Source organism: Pan paniscus, chromosome 9, assembly GCF_029289425.2.
Source record: "Pan paniscus chromosome 9, NHGRI_mPanPan1-v2.0_pri, whole genome shotgun sequence".
Taxonomy (NCBI): domain Eukaryota; kingdom Metazoa; phylum Chordata; class Mammalia; order Primates; family Hominidae; genus Pan; species Pan paniscus.
This window is the reverse complement of record NC_073258.2, coordinates 119,218,181-119,235,350: the sequence shown is the minus strand read 5'-3', so window position 1 is coordinate 119,235,350 and position 17,170 is coordinate 119,218,181. Positions and strand designations below refer to the sequence as shown.

At 46.1% G+C, this 17,170-nt stretch overlaps 2 protein-coding genes and 1 long non-coding RNA gene across 7 annotated transcripts in view; 1 reads left to right on the top strand and 2 right to left on the bottom strand.

Annotated features, from left to right (window-relative positions):
- Nucleotides 1-205: 205 nt before the first annotated feature.
- On the bottom strand, nt 206-4,072 carry TTC36 (tetratricopeptide repeat domain 36). The gene is made up of 3 exons (XM_008973453.5): nt 3,603-4,072; nt 2,424-2,612; nt 206-545 (listed from the first exon to the last, which is right to left on the bottom strand). Exons 1-3 carry the CDS (start codon nt 3,856-3,858, stop codon nt 283-285), a joined length of 708 nt encoding a protein of 235 aa, XP_008971701.3. The 5' UTR covers nt 3,859-4,072; the 3' UTR covers nt 206-282.
- Nucleotides 556-16,637, top strand: LOC117975040 (uncharacterized). The gene is made up of 3 exons (XR_004665262.3): nt 556-695; nt 9,904-9,952; nt 11,524-16,637. It is a non-coding gene; the product is annotated as an uncharacterized LOC117975040 (long non-coding RNA).
- KMT2A (lysine methyltransferase 2A) overlaps nt 4,384-17,170 on the bottom strand; it is a 91,084-nt gene continuing 78,297 nt past the window's right edge. For all 5 annotated transcript variants that reach the window (XM_055094920.2, XM_055094922.2, XM_055094925.2 and 2 more), the window contains 5 exons: nt 11,424-11,602; nt 11,156-11,259; nt 10,333-10,416; nt 9,801-9,930; nt 4,384-9,321 (listed from right to left, as the gene is read on the bottom strand). In XM_055094920.2, coding sequence (XP_054950895.1) covers nt 9,046-9,321; nt 9,801-9,930; nt 10,333-10,416; nt 11,156-11,259; nt 11,424-11,602 — 773 coding nt within the window. In that variant the 3' untranslated portion in view covers nt 4,384-9,045. The remainder of the gene's footprint in view (nt 9,322-9,800; nt 9,931-10,332; nt 10,417-11,155; nt 11,260-11,423; nt 11,603-17,170) is intronic.

Genomic DNA, 17,170 nt, shown 5'->3' with positions numbered 1-17,170 from the left:
CAGGTCTGATGAGCACCGCAGTCCGCTGCAGGGGCGGGGGCTGCGCCAGGCGGGGCCAATCGATGCCCGACCACGGGCCCGAGGGGCCCTTACCCGGCAGGTGGGCGGCCGCGGCTCACCACCCCCCGGCTGGTCCCCAGCCCGCGCCGAGTACCCCCGAGTGCCCTTCTCTCCGGGCGCGGGCAGGACGCAGGAGCAGGCGGAGTCGGTGAGGCCCGACGGCTTTATTGGTTCAGGGCCCAGTCCCGTCCCCTCGCCCGCGGACGCCCGGGTCCGCGGCGCTCAGCGGCTGTCGCGGGGGCGGCGCAGCTGCCCCATCATGTCGGCCAGCATGCGGTTGCACAGCGCGGCGTAGGGGTTGAGCAGCACCAGCTGGCGCCGCGCGAAGGGGCTGCCCAGCCGTGCCGCCCTCTCGAAGTCCCTGCGGGCGTCGTCATCTCGGCCCTGCAGCCGCGCCAGGAGTCCGCGCTGCACAAAGCTCTGGCGGGCGGCGCGGCCCCGGCCGCCGCTCAGCTCCACCGCGCGTTCCAGATCCTCCAGGGCGCCTGCGGGACCGACGAGACGGGCGGGGCGGGGGTCAGCGGAGGCCAGGGCGGCCTTGCCCGAGCCCCAGCCCACCTGCGGCCGCGCGGATCACCGTGGTCCTTGCGGCTCCCGGGCGTGGCCATTTACAACCCGCCTCGCACCTGCTAGAGGTACGGATCGTTATTCCCATTACACAGATGAAGACTGTGGAAGAGTTAAGAGGATTTGCCGAGGGCTCTACAGCCAAGCCACTTAGTGGCAGAGCTGGGACTGAAGTCCAGGTCTCGCCTTGTTCCTATTATTTTCCACCCCTGATACACGAAAACATGAACGTTGCAGGATTCTGAATGGCCACTATGTTTATGAGTCTGGCCCACTGCCCGGGCAAGTAGCAGCCAATTTATTCCACCCCTGTTATTAAGCATCCACTATGTGCCAGGTGACTGACTCTGAATGTCAGGGTTCAAAAAAATAATATTAACCGCACAATCATTTCTTAAAAGTACAATCAAGACAGTTTCTCATTGTTTTCCTTTTGAGGGCCCTTTTCTCTTTTCCATTGCTTTCTTTAGAACACCTTCTCTCTCCCCTGTATCCTGGACTGATTGCCTTTCATCATTCTTTGGTTATCTCCATGTATCTAATTTCCTTGGTCCTGGAGCCAGAGCTGGCCTGCACCATTTTTATTTTTATTATTCTCATAAAATACTTGGGTTGGGCCTCAGAACTCTGAACTCAGAACTTCAGGCAGCCAGCCACCTTCTTAAAGTCCACCAGGCTGGCTTCTTTCGGGCTCTGCTTCAATTCACTCATGTTCTCTAATCTCCCAAAGAGCCTGAGCCTCCGGAGAAGCACTCAGAATGCAGTACTCCTTGGTTTCCCTCAGACGAGCTGGTCTGGAGGAATCTCCAGTTGGAATCACCACTGCATCTCTCTGGGGTTTTGGTCTGCAGGCTGTCTCCAGTGATCTGGGGCACATAAGCCTGGATAAGGGGCTCCTGGGAGGTTCCCATCGTTCCTGGAGTGGACTCAAAACTCCCTAGCCTGGCATTGCTGGTTCTGGGAGCACCTGTGTCACCACTGCTCCTAACAGTCAAGTAGTACTAGGTTTCCGTGGTTTATACCTCCACATTAGCCTCATCTTTGGTCCCCAGCATGGTCCCATTGTCTTCACTTAATTAGAATAACCTGAATGCAGCAGGAGTTTTGGACCTCTACAGACTGTACCTTCTCCACCCACCAACTAACTCCCACTCATCCTTCAAAACTCGCCCTTCGGGAACAGGTCCCACGCTGACCCCTCTCAAACTTGTTTTGCTAGTCTCAGAATTATGTGTCTGCTCTGCCTCCTGGACTGGGAGCTTTTCCAGGAGCAGTATCATGTGGGGATTAAGAGCACACACTCGAGCCCTACCACCTGGCTGACATCCCAGCTCTGCTGCTGCCTGACTGTATGATAGTGGGCAAGTTACTTAGCCTCTTCATGCTTCAGTTTCTTCATCTATAAACTGGGGATAACAATAGTACATACTTTTTAGGGTTGTTGTGAGGATTGATTTACTAGTTTGTATGTAAAGTGATTAATGCCTGGTACATAGTGACTGCTATATAAATGTTGGTGATCCATATACCTTTTATCTCAGTGTCCTCAGCACCAGCCTACTGCCACATAGTAGGCTCTCATTAACTGTTCCTTAATCAATGGAATGCAGTCTCTTCTGAATTTCACATTAGCCCCATGATATTAGCAGGTCCCCTGATACTACTCCTACCTTATAGGTAAGAAGACAGGCTCCACAGGGGTTTAGCAAGGCCACCCCAGCCGCACAGCCACTTCAGTTCTGGTCTGTGCCCTCCCGTGGGCCTTTTTGCAGAGGATACAGGGCATCTCCCCTTACCTGCCACGTCTCCCTGGAGTCGCCGGGCCTGGGCACGGTTGTTGTAGGCTGAAGCCCTCTCAGGCAGCAGGCAGATGGCTTGGCCAAACCTCTCCAGGGCTGTGCTGAGGTCCCCAGCCTCTGCTGCCATCACCCCCTGCAGCTCCAGGGCCTTGGACTGTTCCAGCTGTGCTTGAGGGAAAACTTCATCTGGGCCAGGGAAGGAGCCAGGAGAAGCCAGGTGTGCAGTTGGTAGCAAGAAGAAAAAGCCACCTCAGGCTTTGGAATTCTGAGATCTGAGCCAGAGCTGACTGGGTATGGGTCACAGCAGGGGTCAGTTGCAGTGTTTGGTGTAGGGGGAGATGAGGTCACTAAGGCTGGGAGCTAGCATTGCCTGAGTTCCAAGAGACCTGGGAAGGGGCCTTGGTTGGTTCCCCATTGCCAAGAAAATGAAGCCCAAACTCCTCAATCTGTTAAAGAAGTTGCTCAAGTTTTTTGTGTATGGCCTCAGCAGGCCATACGTTGCAGAGCTTGGATTTGAACCCAGGTCATTCTGGCTCCTGTCTGCATTTTACTCTACTACACCGCCTCTTATGCAAAGGCCACCATGACATTCCCAGATCATGAACATCACTTCTGACGTATCCCTCTGCGTTTCGGCCTGAGTTAGTAAGGTGTAGGCTTTACTCCTCTAGAAACAAAGGATCAAAAACTCCTTCATTAGGGACTAATGGAAAAGCCAGTGAACGCACTCACTGCAGAAGAGTTAGTTTGGAGCTTGGCTTGTGACAGTGTTTAACGGATACTGGTTGTGCTTGCTATATTGGAACCACTCAACTGAGCAACCATGCCCTGCCTTATTTCAGTCTTCTGTTCTGGTGGTGGTATTCTCTGTTATGACAAAAATGTGAGAGTTTAACATCACCTGGCAGTTAAGCTTGGATCATACAGTCAATTAAGTGGTAAGTTCAGAGGCATGAGAGCTGATGGATTGAGAGACAAACCCCAGCTTACTCCTCTTGGCAGGACATCTCTTACCAAACCCCCATCAGTGCGCTAAGGAGCAGCCAACCTATCTGATTCCAATCTCAATCATAATCATGGAACAAGGGGCCTTATAAAACCACCTCCCTCTCTGCTACCTCGGGAGGCCAGCAGGCCAGCCTATGTGCAGAGCTACACTCCAGATGAAATGCCTACCTTCTTCTCGTTCTTCCTTTTCTGCTTCCTCTCCGAGGTCCAATCCAACAATGTCTCCAAATGGGGTGTCAGGGTTGAAGATGGCCTGCAGCACTGCCTGATCATTTGGAGTCCCCATGGTGCTCAACTCCAAAATCCCAAAAGGTGACTCCAGATGAGAGAAGAGGGAGGGACGTGGTGAGGGTGGAGCCTCCAGCAGGAAGTTGATCTGAAAGGATGAGGACCACCCCTTCATGAGGAGTGTCTCCCTGTCCATGGCTGTAGCATTTGCTCAACCTGTGGCCTGGAGGGTTGACCCTGGCTTGGCAGACTATTTGGTTATTTCTCAACTGCCCCTGCCCCCAGGAGAAACAGTAAACAAATCCAGCTTCAGCCTTAAGGTGGAGTGCAGCTAAGAGAAGGTGCTCTCCAGCTTCTCCCTGAAATGCTTTCAGTTTATTATATTCACAGTTGAGAAAATCGATACAAATCAATACTTAACCTCCTTGGATAAAACAGGGGAGCTATGTAGAAGGTAAAGGCCCTGTTCCTTTGTCCTCTTGACCCTGCCTCATATCCACAATTAATTAGGTCCTGAACATACATCACTGATGAATAAAGGAAGAAAATAGTCAAGAGAGCCAGTGTGGAGTGGACCTGAAGGTGGGCTACAGGGAATAATTTAGTGATGCCACCTTAAAGTAAAGGACTGTGGAAGGTACTTTGTGACCAGGTCACAGGCCATGCCCCTCCCGCTTTTCTCCACCCTCTCCAACCAAAGCCAAAAGGAAGCTTAACCATGTGCAGCAATAAACTTGACATGTTTATTAATTAAACTATCACTTAAATAAAAAAAAGTGCATAGAAAATAAACATGTTTAAAAACTCCTTTTTTTTACAACTATGTACACTTTTTACTTTTACATTCAGTCTTTCGTAGAGAGCTTTCAGCATTATTATTTTTTGAACTATTAAAGTATTTTCCTTCATCCCTGTCACAGGGAGTTAACACTGATGGACTTTAGACACATTTTCCTTTTTTTTTTTTTCTCTTTTTCTCTAACCAGAAGCTTGGAAGAACACAAGGAAAAAAAACAGATCTGTTATACATGATAAAGTTGTCAAAAAATGTCTTATTTCTAGAAAAGAAGCTTGTCATCTGTTGAGCTCTTGAAACAATTATTCAACTACCTGTATTTACTAAAGAGACTGTTAAAAGTTCAATAAAAGAAACACCACAATTCTATTTTCTTGGTTGAAAGACAGAACTAGAGTACCTCGGAACAAGATACCAGGAAAGCACAGAACACAATTTTCCCCTAAATGCAGGTGGTAACCCCAACATTCATAACCAAAAATAGAGAAACAAGGAGGACAGGTACTGACTGGCAACATTCATGGGCAGAAAAAAATCCAGGTGACACCATGTCTGCATTTTTCTCTGATCCGAGGAATGGACTGTTCTACCATTCCTTTATGGTTAGAGGTTCCCCCATTTCGGGAATCAGAGGAAAGTGAGCCTGACATCTTCCTGCCGCTACTAGCAACTGTAACACAATCCTTATCTATAGTGTTAAGAGAATTAAAAGCCATGGACTGAACTAGGCTTTGTTACATGGTGCATTACTATATTAGTTCCTATATATATCATATTTATATTTATTTGAAAACCAAAACAAACAAAAAGTTGCAAGTTTCCAGAGTGTGTGACTTGACTAGTATTCATGATTCGGCACAAAACCATCTGCTCCATAACCTTGTATTGCTTTAAAATGAAGGAAATGAAACATAAAATTACACCCAGCCCTTTGCAATGACCCGCTTTTCCTTAAAAACAAAAACAACTTGATTTCTATTAAAAAAAAAAAATCCCAAACCGAACTTAAAAGTTAACATCTGACAAGGTTTTGACCTTTAGTATTTTCAGATATTTGATTGAACGTCAGTCCTTTAGAAAGATACATTCATTAGAATATTTTTTTTTATTTTTGTGTGTGTGTTGTATTTTTTTTTCCTTTTTTTTTTTTTATTTTTTATTTTTTTTTAAATCAAGGGAGCTACATGGTGCTCACTGCATTGGCCGGGGGTTTGACGGAGGCGAGCAGGGTGGCGGGCTGGGTCCCGGCAAAGGAGTCTGGTTGAAAATGTATAGCTGCCAGGGCTTCCCCCTTAATTCTTGTTATTGGTGTAAAAACAGAGGGGCTGTGCGAGAGGTGGTGGGTGGCCAAGGAGGGAGCCAAGAGACCAAGTTCCGGCCAAAGGGTCAGCGCCATGCAGCTATTCTGGTTACACAGTTGTCACTGGCCACCAGGAAATGCAGCCACAACAGGTTCTAGCAGCAAAGCTATAAGTGAGCTGGCTCTCACTGAGAACTGACCAGGTTTGCAGCTGTTACTCCTCAGGGATTTGGGATGCCCCTTGGGGGATTCTTGGGAATGACCCATCACAATTCCTCAATCTGCACTTTTGTGCGGAGATTCCCTTGGTCACTTTTGAAATGAACTCAGATGTGTTTGGAGATAGCTGTGCCGTTTTTGCCTTCTTTCCCTCTTGTAGGGAAACCTTCGCTTATCCCCCCAAGTTGCTGGCAGGTGTGCTGAAAATTTGGCAATGGACTCAAGGCTGAGCTAGAAGAGGAATTTCTCATTTTTGTGGTTGACAATTAGGGGGTGGAAAGGCAAGGCAAACCATCTGCAGCTGGCAGGAGAAGGAAGCTGTGGGTTCCTCCCCTGTCCTCAGGGTTTAGGGTTGGTAGAGAGTGAGGAGGGGGCTCACAGTACAGCATGGCCTAGCAGGGCAGTAACTAGGTCTATTTAGCTGAGTTCCCCCCACCCCCTGACTGGCCTTTGGGTCTTTCTCAAGGTGAATTCAGGACCCATCAGTGCATTAATCATTTCAGTAACAAATGCAGCTTAAGTTTTTTTTTTCTTTAAAAAAAATAGGAATACAAGGATTTACAAAAAAACCTCACACAGTGCAATAATAAAGGAAAGCAGACACTAGTGGAACCCCTAGGGCCACTGCATCTTGTTCATGGGCAAAAGGAGGAAGGGAGGTGAGGTCTGGGTAGAGTGCTTTTCCCAGTCCCCTGCTGGCACTTCTCCATGATGACAAGGAAGTCTCTGCCATCCTGGCCACAGTGCTGGGCTCCCTGCATGACAGTGAAAACAGTGACAATGTTCCAGCAAAGCCACCAGACAAAGTTCTTAAGGTCACGGGAGAGAAGGGAGCCCAGGATGGAAGGCACAGCAGAGCCATGAGTCCTGGGGCAGAGAGTGCTGGGCTGAGTCGTATTGCTTTGCTAGACTTCCATAGGAATGGGCTTCTTGCGGCGAGAAAAGGGTGCCCCACCCTCTACTTGGACTACACTACTCTGAAACCTTGTGGCAGAGGCAGAGAAAAATCTGCTTTATCGTGAGTGGTCAGACTGTGCTTCAGTTTCAACAGGCTGCCCCAAAAGAGGGCACAAGGTGATCAATGGGTTCTCTGCAGATATGAGGACTTGGTGGGCAGAGGGAAAGGAAAGAGTGGCCTATGAGGCAGATGGTGATGGAAAAATGTCAAGTTGCCATTCAACTTGTTGTTTGCTAACTCTGAAGTAAGAAAGATGAGGGAAATGTAAAGATTGCCGTCTCCCACCACTCTGGAAGTTGCGCCGGAAAGGAGAGAGGCGGGAAAGAAGAGAAGCTGTTGTATCAAGATATTACTGTAGCCTTTTGAGGAGCTTCAATAGGGGAAGGAGGGGAGTGGCCCAATGGAGTTGGGTGACCTTCCTTCTCCATTTATTGTCAAAGAGCAAACCCAGGAAACATTTATGTCAACAGGGCACAAACAAGCTACACATTAAACAACAAAAAGTACACCTTCCAGGGGGAAGTTGGGCAGGAAAAACCAGACTTTGTGTGTACAGCTGAATATTTTCTCTAACTTCATCCTATGAAAATAAAAAATTATTAAAAACCGATCTTCTTTTAAATTAGGATAATACCGCGGTTTAAAAAATAGCCTTGTCATAAGTGCTTCTCCCTATGAAGTGCTTCTCATAGAAAAATATACAAAATATATTTACATTTATAAAACCTTAAATAGTAAACTGTAAACAGAACAGAGTAAAATCCAATGACTTAATTTAACAGGTTCAGGACACTGTCTTGGGGAAAGGAAGAGAAGAAACATTTGATGCTGTTTTGACCACATCCTAAGGAGTAATCAGGGCAGTAGTGTCATTGAATTTACTTTAGCTGTGGGTTGCACGCAGGTGGCAGAGTTCCCTCAACATAAGGTGGTCTAGTCCCCAAGTTGTGGGCCTTGAAATCTGATTAGTGTTCTGCCTTCAACTGGACACTGACCGTTTAAAAATTAAGTCTCCTATGTCTTAACAAGGGGAAAATAAAGTAACCATGTCTTAGGAATGGGACCCAGGGGTCATCCCGGCTGTGATACTCTCGTTGTTGCATGATTTAAATCCTATTTAAATAATCTTTTTCCTCTCCTAAAAAATCATGCTACATATGTTTCTTTAAAACTCTCCATGGAGCTTTATGAAAATGTTTCCAAATTCTGTCTGGTTATGACCAATGGCTCCTGTCCACTTCCCCACCTGGAGTGCTTACAGGCTCAGGGAACTTTTTGCAGGCACATCCTATGCCCAGCAGGGAGTGTCCTTGAGCAGGCAGTCAGTCTCCCCTACAACCAGAAAGAAGCATGGGAAAGCAGTGGGATGAAGACAGGGGAAAGGAAGAAAAGGGAGTGAAGAGGGAATGGGAGAGGGAAGCCGCTCCTACTGTCAAGAAAGGTAATTGGCTGAGATAAGGCTCCTGGGGGCAACACTCCCACTCAAAGCCTGCAGGCTCAATGTTTGGTAATTAATTGGCACAACCCCATGACAGCCTTTTGACACCGGAGGTGCTAGGAATCCTGTCTCCCAACCAGAAGTGAACTCTCGAGTGGGAGGATAGTAGGGAAAACCACCAGACCTCTGTTTGTTCGACAGACGCTGTAGGTGGGGCCTGGCTGGCAAACTGTCAGGAATCCAACCAACCCTCCATTTGGGGCTTTGCCTGACCCACTCACTTACAGTGCTTGGGAAAGGGCCAACCTGAGGATGGCAACTTATTTCTGTGGAGAAATTCAGGCCCAATCTCCCAACATAACCAACCCTCTATAATAGGCTCCTTCCAGGCAAGTCTGCTAGGGACCCCATTCCCACTTTCTAACAGTAAACAACTGGAGGGGCCCCAGGAGAAAGCCGATCATGGATCTTTTCTTCGAGACCTCAACTCTGTCTCTGGGACTATGATCACACGTCTGATGTGAGTATAGGACATAAGAGAGCTCAGCCATCACAGAGGCCCCTCAGCTGTGCCACGCAATCCGGGAGCTCCCAGCTGCTGGAAAAGGCCTTCAGCGTTGCTTTGGATGGCCCCGCGTCCTTGCACTCCAACACTGGGGGAGAAGAGCAGCTTTAGTTTAGGAACTTCCGGCATTTCTTGGCGCCACAGTTGCAGGGCAGCTTGTTGCTGGCATCCTCAATGGGGAACTTATAGTCGTAAGTGAGTTCCTCTCCTCGGTAGATCTTACGCATGGCAAAGATGACAATGTGCTTCTGCCCATCAATATTGATGACCCGAGAATAGCAGTTAGGCTCACACGAGTGATTGATGAAGCGTGCAGCATTTCCATGCATGGTGGCATCCACTACCTCTGAGTCATCAATTCGGAACATATAGCAACCAATGCCCTGCACATGCAGAAGAAGGGAGAAGAACTTGTCATTTCTTATAAACTCAGCTTTAAGAACATGTCCCAATCTTCTCTTGATGTTACCTATAGCCGCTGAGAAAGTTTCTTCTAGTAAAATTTCCAGATTTCTCCCAGTACTATCTTTCAAGATGCTTCCACGAGGATTTCCTAGATTACAGGCCACTAGTCTAGAGGTTTCTAACGTCTCTGCAGGAAAGAGAAACCTAAAACTTGTATAGCTATTTGCTTCTGATACTAGGAGCCACTCAGACAAACCTTCTAAGAGCAACTTTCTGTACTAATCCTCAGAGTGGATTCTGTATTTTTACTGGGCCCCTCACAAATTTCAGAGTTTATTTTTTTAAGAAAGGTCTTTGAATTGATAACATACACTATTTCTTTTGTGATCCAGGGGTCATACTGGTCCCTTTCTACAGCAAAACAAAAGAACTGTGTGAGTGCAAGTGGGAGACTTACCTTGCTGTCGTAATACTTTTCCCGCTTGTCAGTCTGGATGGAGCGGATGACGTTGCCGGCATACTCAATCACCATCTCACCTGCATCAATGTTTCTCTTACAGAAAAGACCCCGGCCATGGATGGGAGACCTAGGACAAAGACGGAAAAGAGGTCAGACACAAATTTTGCAAGTAAGGTTAAGTGCATGAATACATGAATAAGTTCTCCTGGTCTGTTAGTTCCCCAGGAGGGACATATACTTGAGAAAATAAAAATTTGGACCCACTTGATTTGGCCATCTAACACATGGCCAAAGATAAAAGTTATTTCCATTCTGCGACCCGCTGGAAGCAGCAATATTTTAATGCTTATTATGTTAAAGTCCTTGTTCAACACAAGGAGGTGCAGGATCCCAGGATATGAGGGTCAATAAATAGTGTCCGTAAAATCCTCACTTACTGAGTGAGGAAGGTCACTCCAGCATTTGGTCTGCTTTGATTTTGAAAAACTGCATTCGTTTTCTGTAATTCTTTCTAGAATTTTAGCCATACCTGTAGACACCAACTGCCTCCTTAGAAGTCTTTTTTAAGTGCCGGAAGCGCATGGGCATTGGCAGATCCATGCTAGTTGCCCTCCTAAGAGATAAGACATACTATTAACGAATTTTTTTCAGGAAATAATGTTTTGAGTCTTGAATCGAAGGTTCCTAGAGACAATTAGTACACTCTTTGTTTAATGCCAAACTGAACAAGTGCCTTATAAAATGAGCCCCCCTTTTTTTTTTTTGAGATGGAGTTTCGCTCTGTCGCCCAGGCTGGAGTCCAGTGGTGCGATCTCGGCTCACTGTAACCTCCGCGTCCTGGGTTCAAGCGATTCTCTTGCCTCAGCCTGCTGAGTAGGTGGGACTACAGGCGCACACCACCACGCCGGGCTAATTTTTGTATTTTTAGTAGAGATGGGGTTTCACTATGTTGGTCAGGCTGGTCTCGAACTCCTGACCTCATGATCTGTCCGCCTCGGAGGCTTCCAAAGTGCTGGAATTACAGGCATGAGCCACTGTGCCTGGCCAATGAGTCCCATTTTTAGTATACATAGTACTTTCTGACCATGACAACTATGGTGGTACAACCAAAGCTGACAGGGCATACTATCATTAAAGAAAACAGGCATCTTACAGTTCTTTGAATTTCTCTTCTGTACCTTATATTCCTCACTCCTTACCAGGCACCTACTGCTACTTCAACACAAATGGTTTTCAGTCCTTTTAAATCTTATCCAGGAAATTCTGATGCAAACAAATTCCTACGTAGTGCCCTGACCAGCTGGAGGAGAGGGAAAGCAGTTTCTAATGACTGCTCCCCACTCAAGACTTACCGAGCTGACTTCAGCTGTACCTCCTCCTCTTCTTCATCATTGGGGTTGTATTCAGGAGGCTGACGATGTTTAGAAGCCAGGAAGTTAAACATGTCAAATGCTGACTTCCTGGGGCCAAAAGATTAAAACATATTTAGAGAAATGCTTTAATAAAGCAGTAAAGGATGATGGCATTAAAACTGGAAATCTCAAAGGGTATGTGGGAAGATGACAGTGTCATGAGATAAGAAAATCGAGACCCAAAACTGCTGACAGAAAAGAAGGGAACTTGCCTGAGGTGGACTTCAGCCCTGGCTGAGCCGTGAGGGTTCAAGGGGGGTTCATTGGCCTCCTCTGGCTTGTGGAAACGGAATTTGTAATTTCGACAGTGCTTGGCACCAGACAGCTGCTCAATGAGGAACACAACTGCATCATGGAGAATCCCCAGCATCCTCAAACCGTTAACACCTAGAAGAATCAGAAGCACCAGGGCAGTGAGGAGCGCAGTCAACAGGAAACAGCATGGTCCTACAGAAATGCCTATGCTACAGTCACTCTGCCAGAGGCTGCTCCAGGGTGAATTATAGTACATATTAGCTCGAAATTAGCATCAGATAGCCATTAAAATGATGCTGATACAGATCTATCAATATGGAAAATGTTTGTGATAGACGGCTAAGTGAAAAAAGCATGCCACCAAACTATGGACTATTTTGCTGTATTACACAGAAATGCTATATGCTAATGCTATATACACGTGTTATTTCATTTCGTGCTCATAATGACCACACAGGGCAGGAGTTACTAGCTTCATTTTCAGGTGAGCAAACAGGCTTAGAGAACTGATGTAACACTCCCAAGGCTACATGATTTGACAAGATATGAACTCTGGACTGCATAACTACAAATATAATCCATCTAGGAACAGATTAGCTAGGTTCTATAAGCTTATGTTCCCCCAGATACCTCACTAAAGTTTAATTTTTTTTTTTTTTTTTTTGAGATGGAGTCTCGCTCTGCCACCCAGGCTGGAGTGCAGTGGCATGATCTCAGCTCGCTGCAAGCTCCACCTCCCGGGTTCACGCCATTCTCCTGCCTCAGCCTCCCGAGTAGCTGGGACTACGGGCGCCGCCACCACGCCTGGCTAATTTTTTTCGTATTTTTAGTAGAGATGGAGTTTCACCGTGTTAGCCAGGATGGTCTCGATCTCCTGACCTCGTGATCCACCCGCCTCCTTGGCCTTCCAAAATGCTGGGATTACAGGTGTGAGCCACCGCGCCCGGCTTTTTTTTTTTTTTTTTTTTTGAGACAGACTCTAACTCCGTCACCCAGGCTGGAGTGCAGTGGTCCGATCTCAGCTCGCTACAACTCCACCTCCTGGGTTCAAGCAATTCTCCTGCCTCAGCCTCCCAAGTAGCTGGGACTACAGGGGCACGTCACCATGCCCAGCTAATTTTTTTGTATTTTTAGTAGAGACAAGGTTTCACCATATTGGCCAGGCTGGTCTTAAACTCCTGACCTCAGGTGATCCACCTGCCTCAGCTTCCCAAAGTGCTGGGATTACAGGTGTGAGCCACAGCACCCAGCCAGCCTCACTAAAGTTTAAAAGCAATGTTAATACACCCCTAACACAGAACTCTTGTGTTGTTATGATGAATGTGTGGAGTAATACACTCAGTAGCTGCTTTGTTCTACTCACCGTCTCATGCTGTTAATGAGCATTTTTTATTTATTTTTATTTTATGAAAACAACATTTATATAAGTCTGCTGGCATTGATGGTGAAAGGCTTTCATTTTAAAATTATTTGGCTTTTTCCATTAAAGGGACAGGGCACAATTACAACTGCCACACTTCTTTTTGACACTAGCAAATAGCTAATGTTCTTTATATTTTTATTAAGTAAACAATATTATTTCATTTACAAATACTGGTTTGGTATTATTAATAGATATAGAAACAGTAATGGTGTTAATGTTGGATCAGGTATCCATTTCATAAGTGTAATTGTATTAGGACTGCAATTGCACATATGCAATTCCAACAGACATACAGTTTGCATTATGAAGCATATTTAGAGATGTAACCTTGGTGTAATGTCCTGGTGCAGAGGAAATAGCAGATGAAAAAGCAGATGATCACGCCACTGCACTCCAGCTTGGGCAACAGAGTGAGACCTCATCTCAAAAACAAACAAACAAACAAAAAGAACGTTGTCTCTAGATAAGCAATATTCTTTTTCTAAGAGACAGGTTTCACTTTGTTGCCCAGGCTGGAGTGCAGTAGCATGATCATAGCTCACTGTAACCTTGAGTTTCTGGGCTCAAGCTGCTCCTGCCTCAGCCTCCCAGGTAGCTGGAACTACAGGCATATATGCCACTGTGTTTGGCTAATTTTTAAATTTCTTGTGGAGACAGGGTCTTACTGTGTTGCCCAGGCTGATCTTGAACTCCTGGCCTCGAGTGATCCTCCTTCCTTGGCCTCCCAACTTGCTAGGTAGGATTACAGGTGTGAGCCACTGCACTGGCCCCAGATAAGTGACATTCTTATGATCACAACTGTTGGTCCCTTAAGAATTTGGCTTAAGTATGTAACACTATGTAACACAACTCTATAAGATAAGAACTTAAGCCATATAAGGCAATGGCAAACTCTTTTTTCTTTTCTTTTTTATTTTTATTTTTATTTTTTTTTGAGACGGAGTCTCACCCTGTCGCCCAGGCTGGAGTACAGTGGTGCGATCTTGGCTCACTGCAAGCTCTGCCTCCCGGGTTCACACCATTCTGCTGCCTCAGCCTCCCGAGTAGCTGGGACTACAGGCGCCCGCCACCACGCCTGGCTAATTTTTTGTATTTTTTAGTAGAGACGGGGTTTCACTGTGTTAGCCAGGATGGTCTTGATCTCCTGACCTCGTGATCTGCCCGCCTCAGCCTCCCAAAGTGCTGGGATTACAGGCGTGAGCCACCGTGCCCGGCGGGCAAACTCTTTTTTCTACAGACCACTAATTTTCCTTAATAATTTTTTCCTGGAAGTTCTAGATAGCTGTGAATTCTTAGGTTAAAAAAAAAGACATTGAAAAACATACTACATACTCAAGTATATTTTCACAGAAAGTTCCTTTTAATATGTACGCTGAATGTTCAACTCTCACTCACCAGAGAGATTACAATGAGATTAATGTTGTGTTGATAATGGGAAAACAAAGATGCATTATGTGTGGGCCCCCGTCTGTTCTTAAGGAGCTCACAGCAGAGGAAGGCAGAGACGTATACAAACCATGCAACGTGCAGGTGTCCAAATTAAGGTATAATATAAAGTACTATGGGAACTCTTAAGAAGGAACAATCTGTTCTGCTTGTGGGAGACTCATTTATTCATTCAATAAATATTTACTGCACACCTAAAATATCCCAGGCACTCTTTCCATCTTTCCACTGTGCCAGACAGGACCTTAGGAACTTACAGGTGAGCAAGACAGGCAAGGTACCTGTATTCATAGAGCTTTTACTTCATGGAAGAGACAGACAATAAACACATCAAAGATATTCCCACTTCAGGACTTTTTCATCTGCTGTTTCCTCTGTGTCAGGACTTTAGAAAACATAGTTAATTTAATTTAATTTTTTTTAAGAGAGAGTTTCACTGTTGCTCAGCTGGTGCCGTGGCTATTCACAGGTATGATCTTGGCACACTATAAGCTCAAACTCTCCTTCCTCAGCCTTCTAGCTTGCCTCGAGGACTTTCGCTTTATGTATATGCATGATTGGCTTCTTCTCATCATCACTCAGGTCTAAGCTCAAATGTTGCCTCATCAAGAGATTCCAGATTTCCTGCCACCAACTACCCACCTCTGTGTCACTCTCTATTTCATTTCCCCATGTTATCTTCTTCATGGTACTTACATATACATATACACCACTAGAATACAAGGGCATGAGGGTAAGGACAAGGTGGCAGCACTGGAAATGGAGAATAATGGACAGGTTTTGGATTGGGGAACACAAGGGTCATTGTGGTTAACCTCCAGGTTAAACCTTCCACCCCAGATGATTAATCTAAGACAATCCTGGGAATCCCAGTCCCTTTGCCAGAGACTGGCTTAGAAATGGACATGGGGCTGGGCACAGTGGCTTATGCCTGTAATCTCAGCACTTTGGGAGGCCAAGGTGGGTGGATTACCTGAGGTCAGAACTTCAAGACCATCCTGGCCAACATGGTGAAACCCCGTCTCTACTAAAATACAAAAATTAGCCGGGTGTGGTGGCGTGTACCTGTAGTCCCAGCTACTCGGGAGGCTGAGGCAAGAGTATTGCTTGAACCCGGGAGGCGGAGGTTGCAGTGAGCCAAGATTGCACCACTACACTCCAGCCTGGGCAACAAAGTGAGACCCTGTCTCAAAAAAAAAAAAAAAAAAAAAAAAAAAAAAAAAAAAAAAAAAAAGGACAGAAAAAGAAATGGACATGGTACCAAATTCTGGTCTGTGAGATGTCCATTTGTTCCTAAGCCTCTCCTGTTCCTCTGAACACTGTGATGACTGAATGTTATTGTGGGAACTGCTGCAGCCATTTGCTATCAGCTTGAAGATGAAGTTTTACTATAGATCGTAAAGTGGAAAGAAGAAAAGAATCTAGGTATTTGATGACATTGCAAGCTCCTGTACCAATCAATCCTGACGTCTGTCCTACCTCTGGACTTTCTGTTATATAAGATGATAAATTATCTCACTCTTTAAATCAGTTAAGAGTTGGGATTTCCGTAGGCACAGGAAGAACGATCAAAAAAGGTTAAAGAAAAGAGGTGACCTTGAGCAAAGTCTTAAAGGATTAACAGGAGTTTGTTGTGTAAACCAGGGAATTTGGAGGGAAGAGAGTAGATGGAGGAAGTAGGTCCTGGTGGAGGGAACTGCATCAACCATGTTATGCTGATATGAAAGCACATTTAGGGTAAGTAATAAGAATTGCTTGGGGGCACATGTTAAAAATTCAGCTTTCTCAGCTCCAAGCCCAGGGATTCTGATTCACACCTACAGGCTACACTTTAAGACACATGGATGGGCCGGGCGCAGTGGCTCACGCCTGTGATCCCAGCACTTTGGGAGGCCGAGGTGGGCAGATCACAAGCTCAGGAGTTCTAGAGTAGCCTGGCCAGCACGGTGAAACCCCGTCTCTACTAAAAATACAAAAATTAGGCCGGGCGTGGTGGCTCACGCCTGTAATCCCAGCACTTTGGGAGGCTGAGGCGGGCAGATTACCTGAGGTCAGGAGTTCAAGACCAGCCTTACCAAGATGGAGAAACCCTGACTCTACTAAAAATACAAAATTAGCCAGGCATGGTGGCACATGCCTGTAATCCCAGCTACTCGGGAGGCTGAGGCAGGAGAATCGCTTGAATTCGGGAGGTGGAGGTTGCGGTGAACCGAGATTGTGCCATTGCACTCCAGCCTGGGCAACAGGAAAGAAACTCCGTCTCAAAAAAAAAAAATAATAATAATAATAAAAAAATAATAATAATACAAAAAATAGCCGGGTGTGGTAGCATGCGCCTGTAGTCCCAGCTACTCAGGAGGCTGAAGCAGGAGAATCACCTGAACCTGGGAGATGGAGGTTGCAGTGAGCCGAGATCACGCCACTGCACTCCAGCCTGGGTGACAGAGTAAGACTCTGTCTTGGAGAAAAAAAAAAAAGACACATGGATGGATCTGGAACAGTAAATAGTGTAGTGTGGCTGCAGAACAAAGAATCTTGAGCAGTGAGGGAAGTGGGGAAAGCTGAGACTGAACAGATGAATCTGGCTGAAGAGGACCTCGCCATGTAAGGATCCGTAGACAGGAAACCTCAAAGAGCAGGGCTAGGTCGCTACTCAGCGACTGTATCCTGTGTTTAACATGGTACCAGGCATTTTACAAGTGGTCAGTAAATATTTACTAATAACAAATACGTAAGGGTTGAAGATTGTACTCTGTAACTAGTAGGCAATAGTAAGATTCTGAGGCACCTCTGGAGACTCTGAGGGTACAAGGAGGTGAGATAGGAGACTC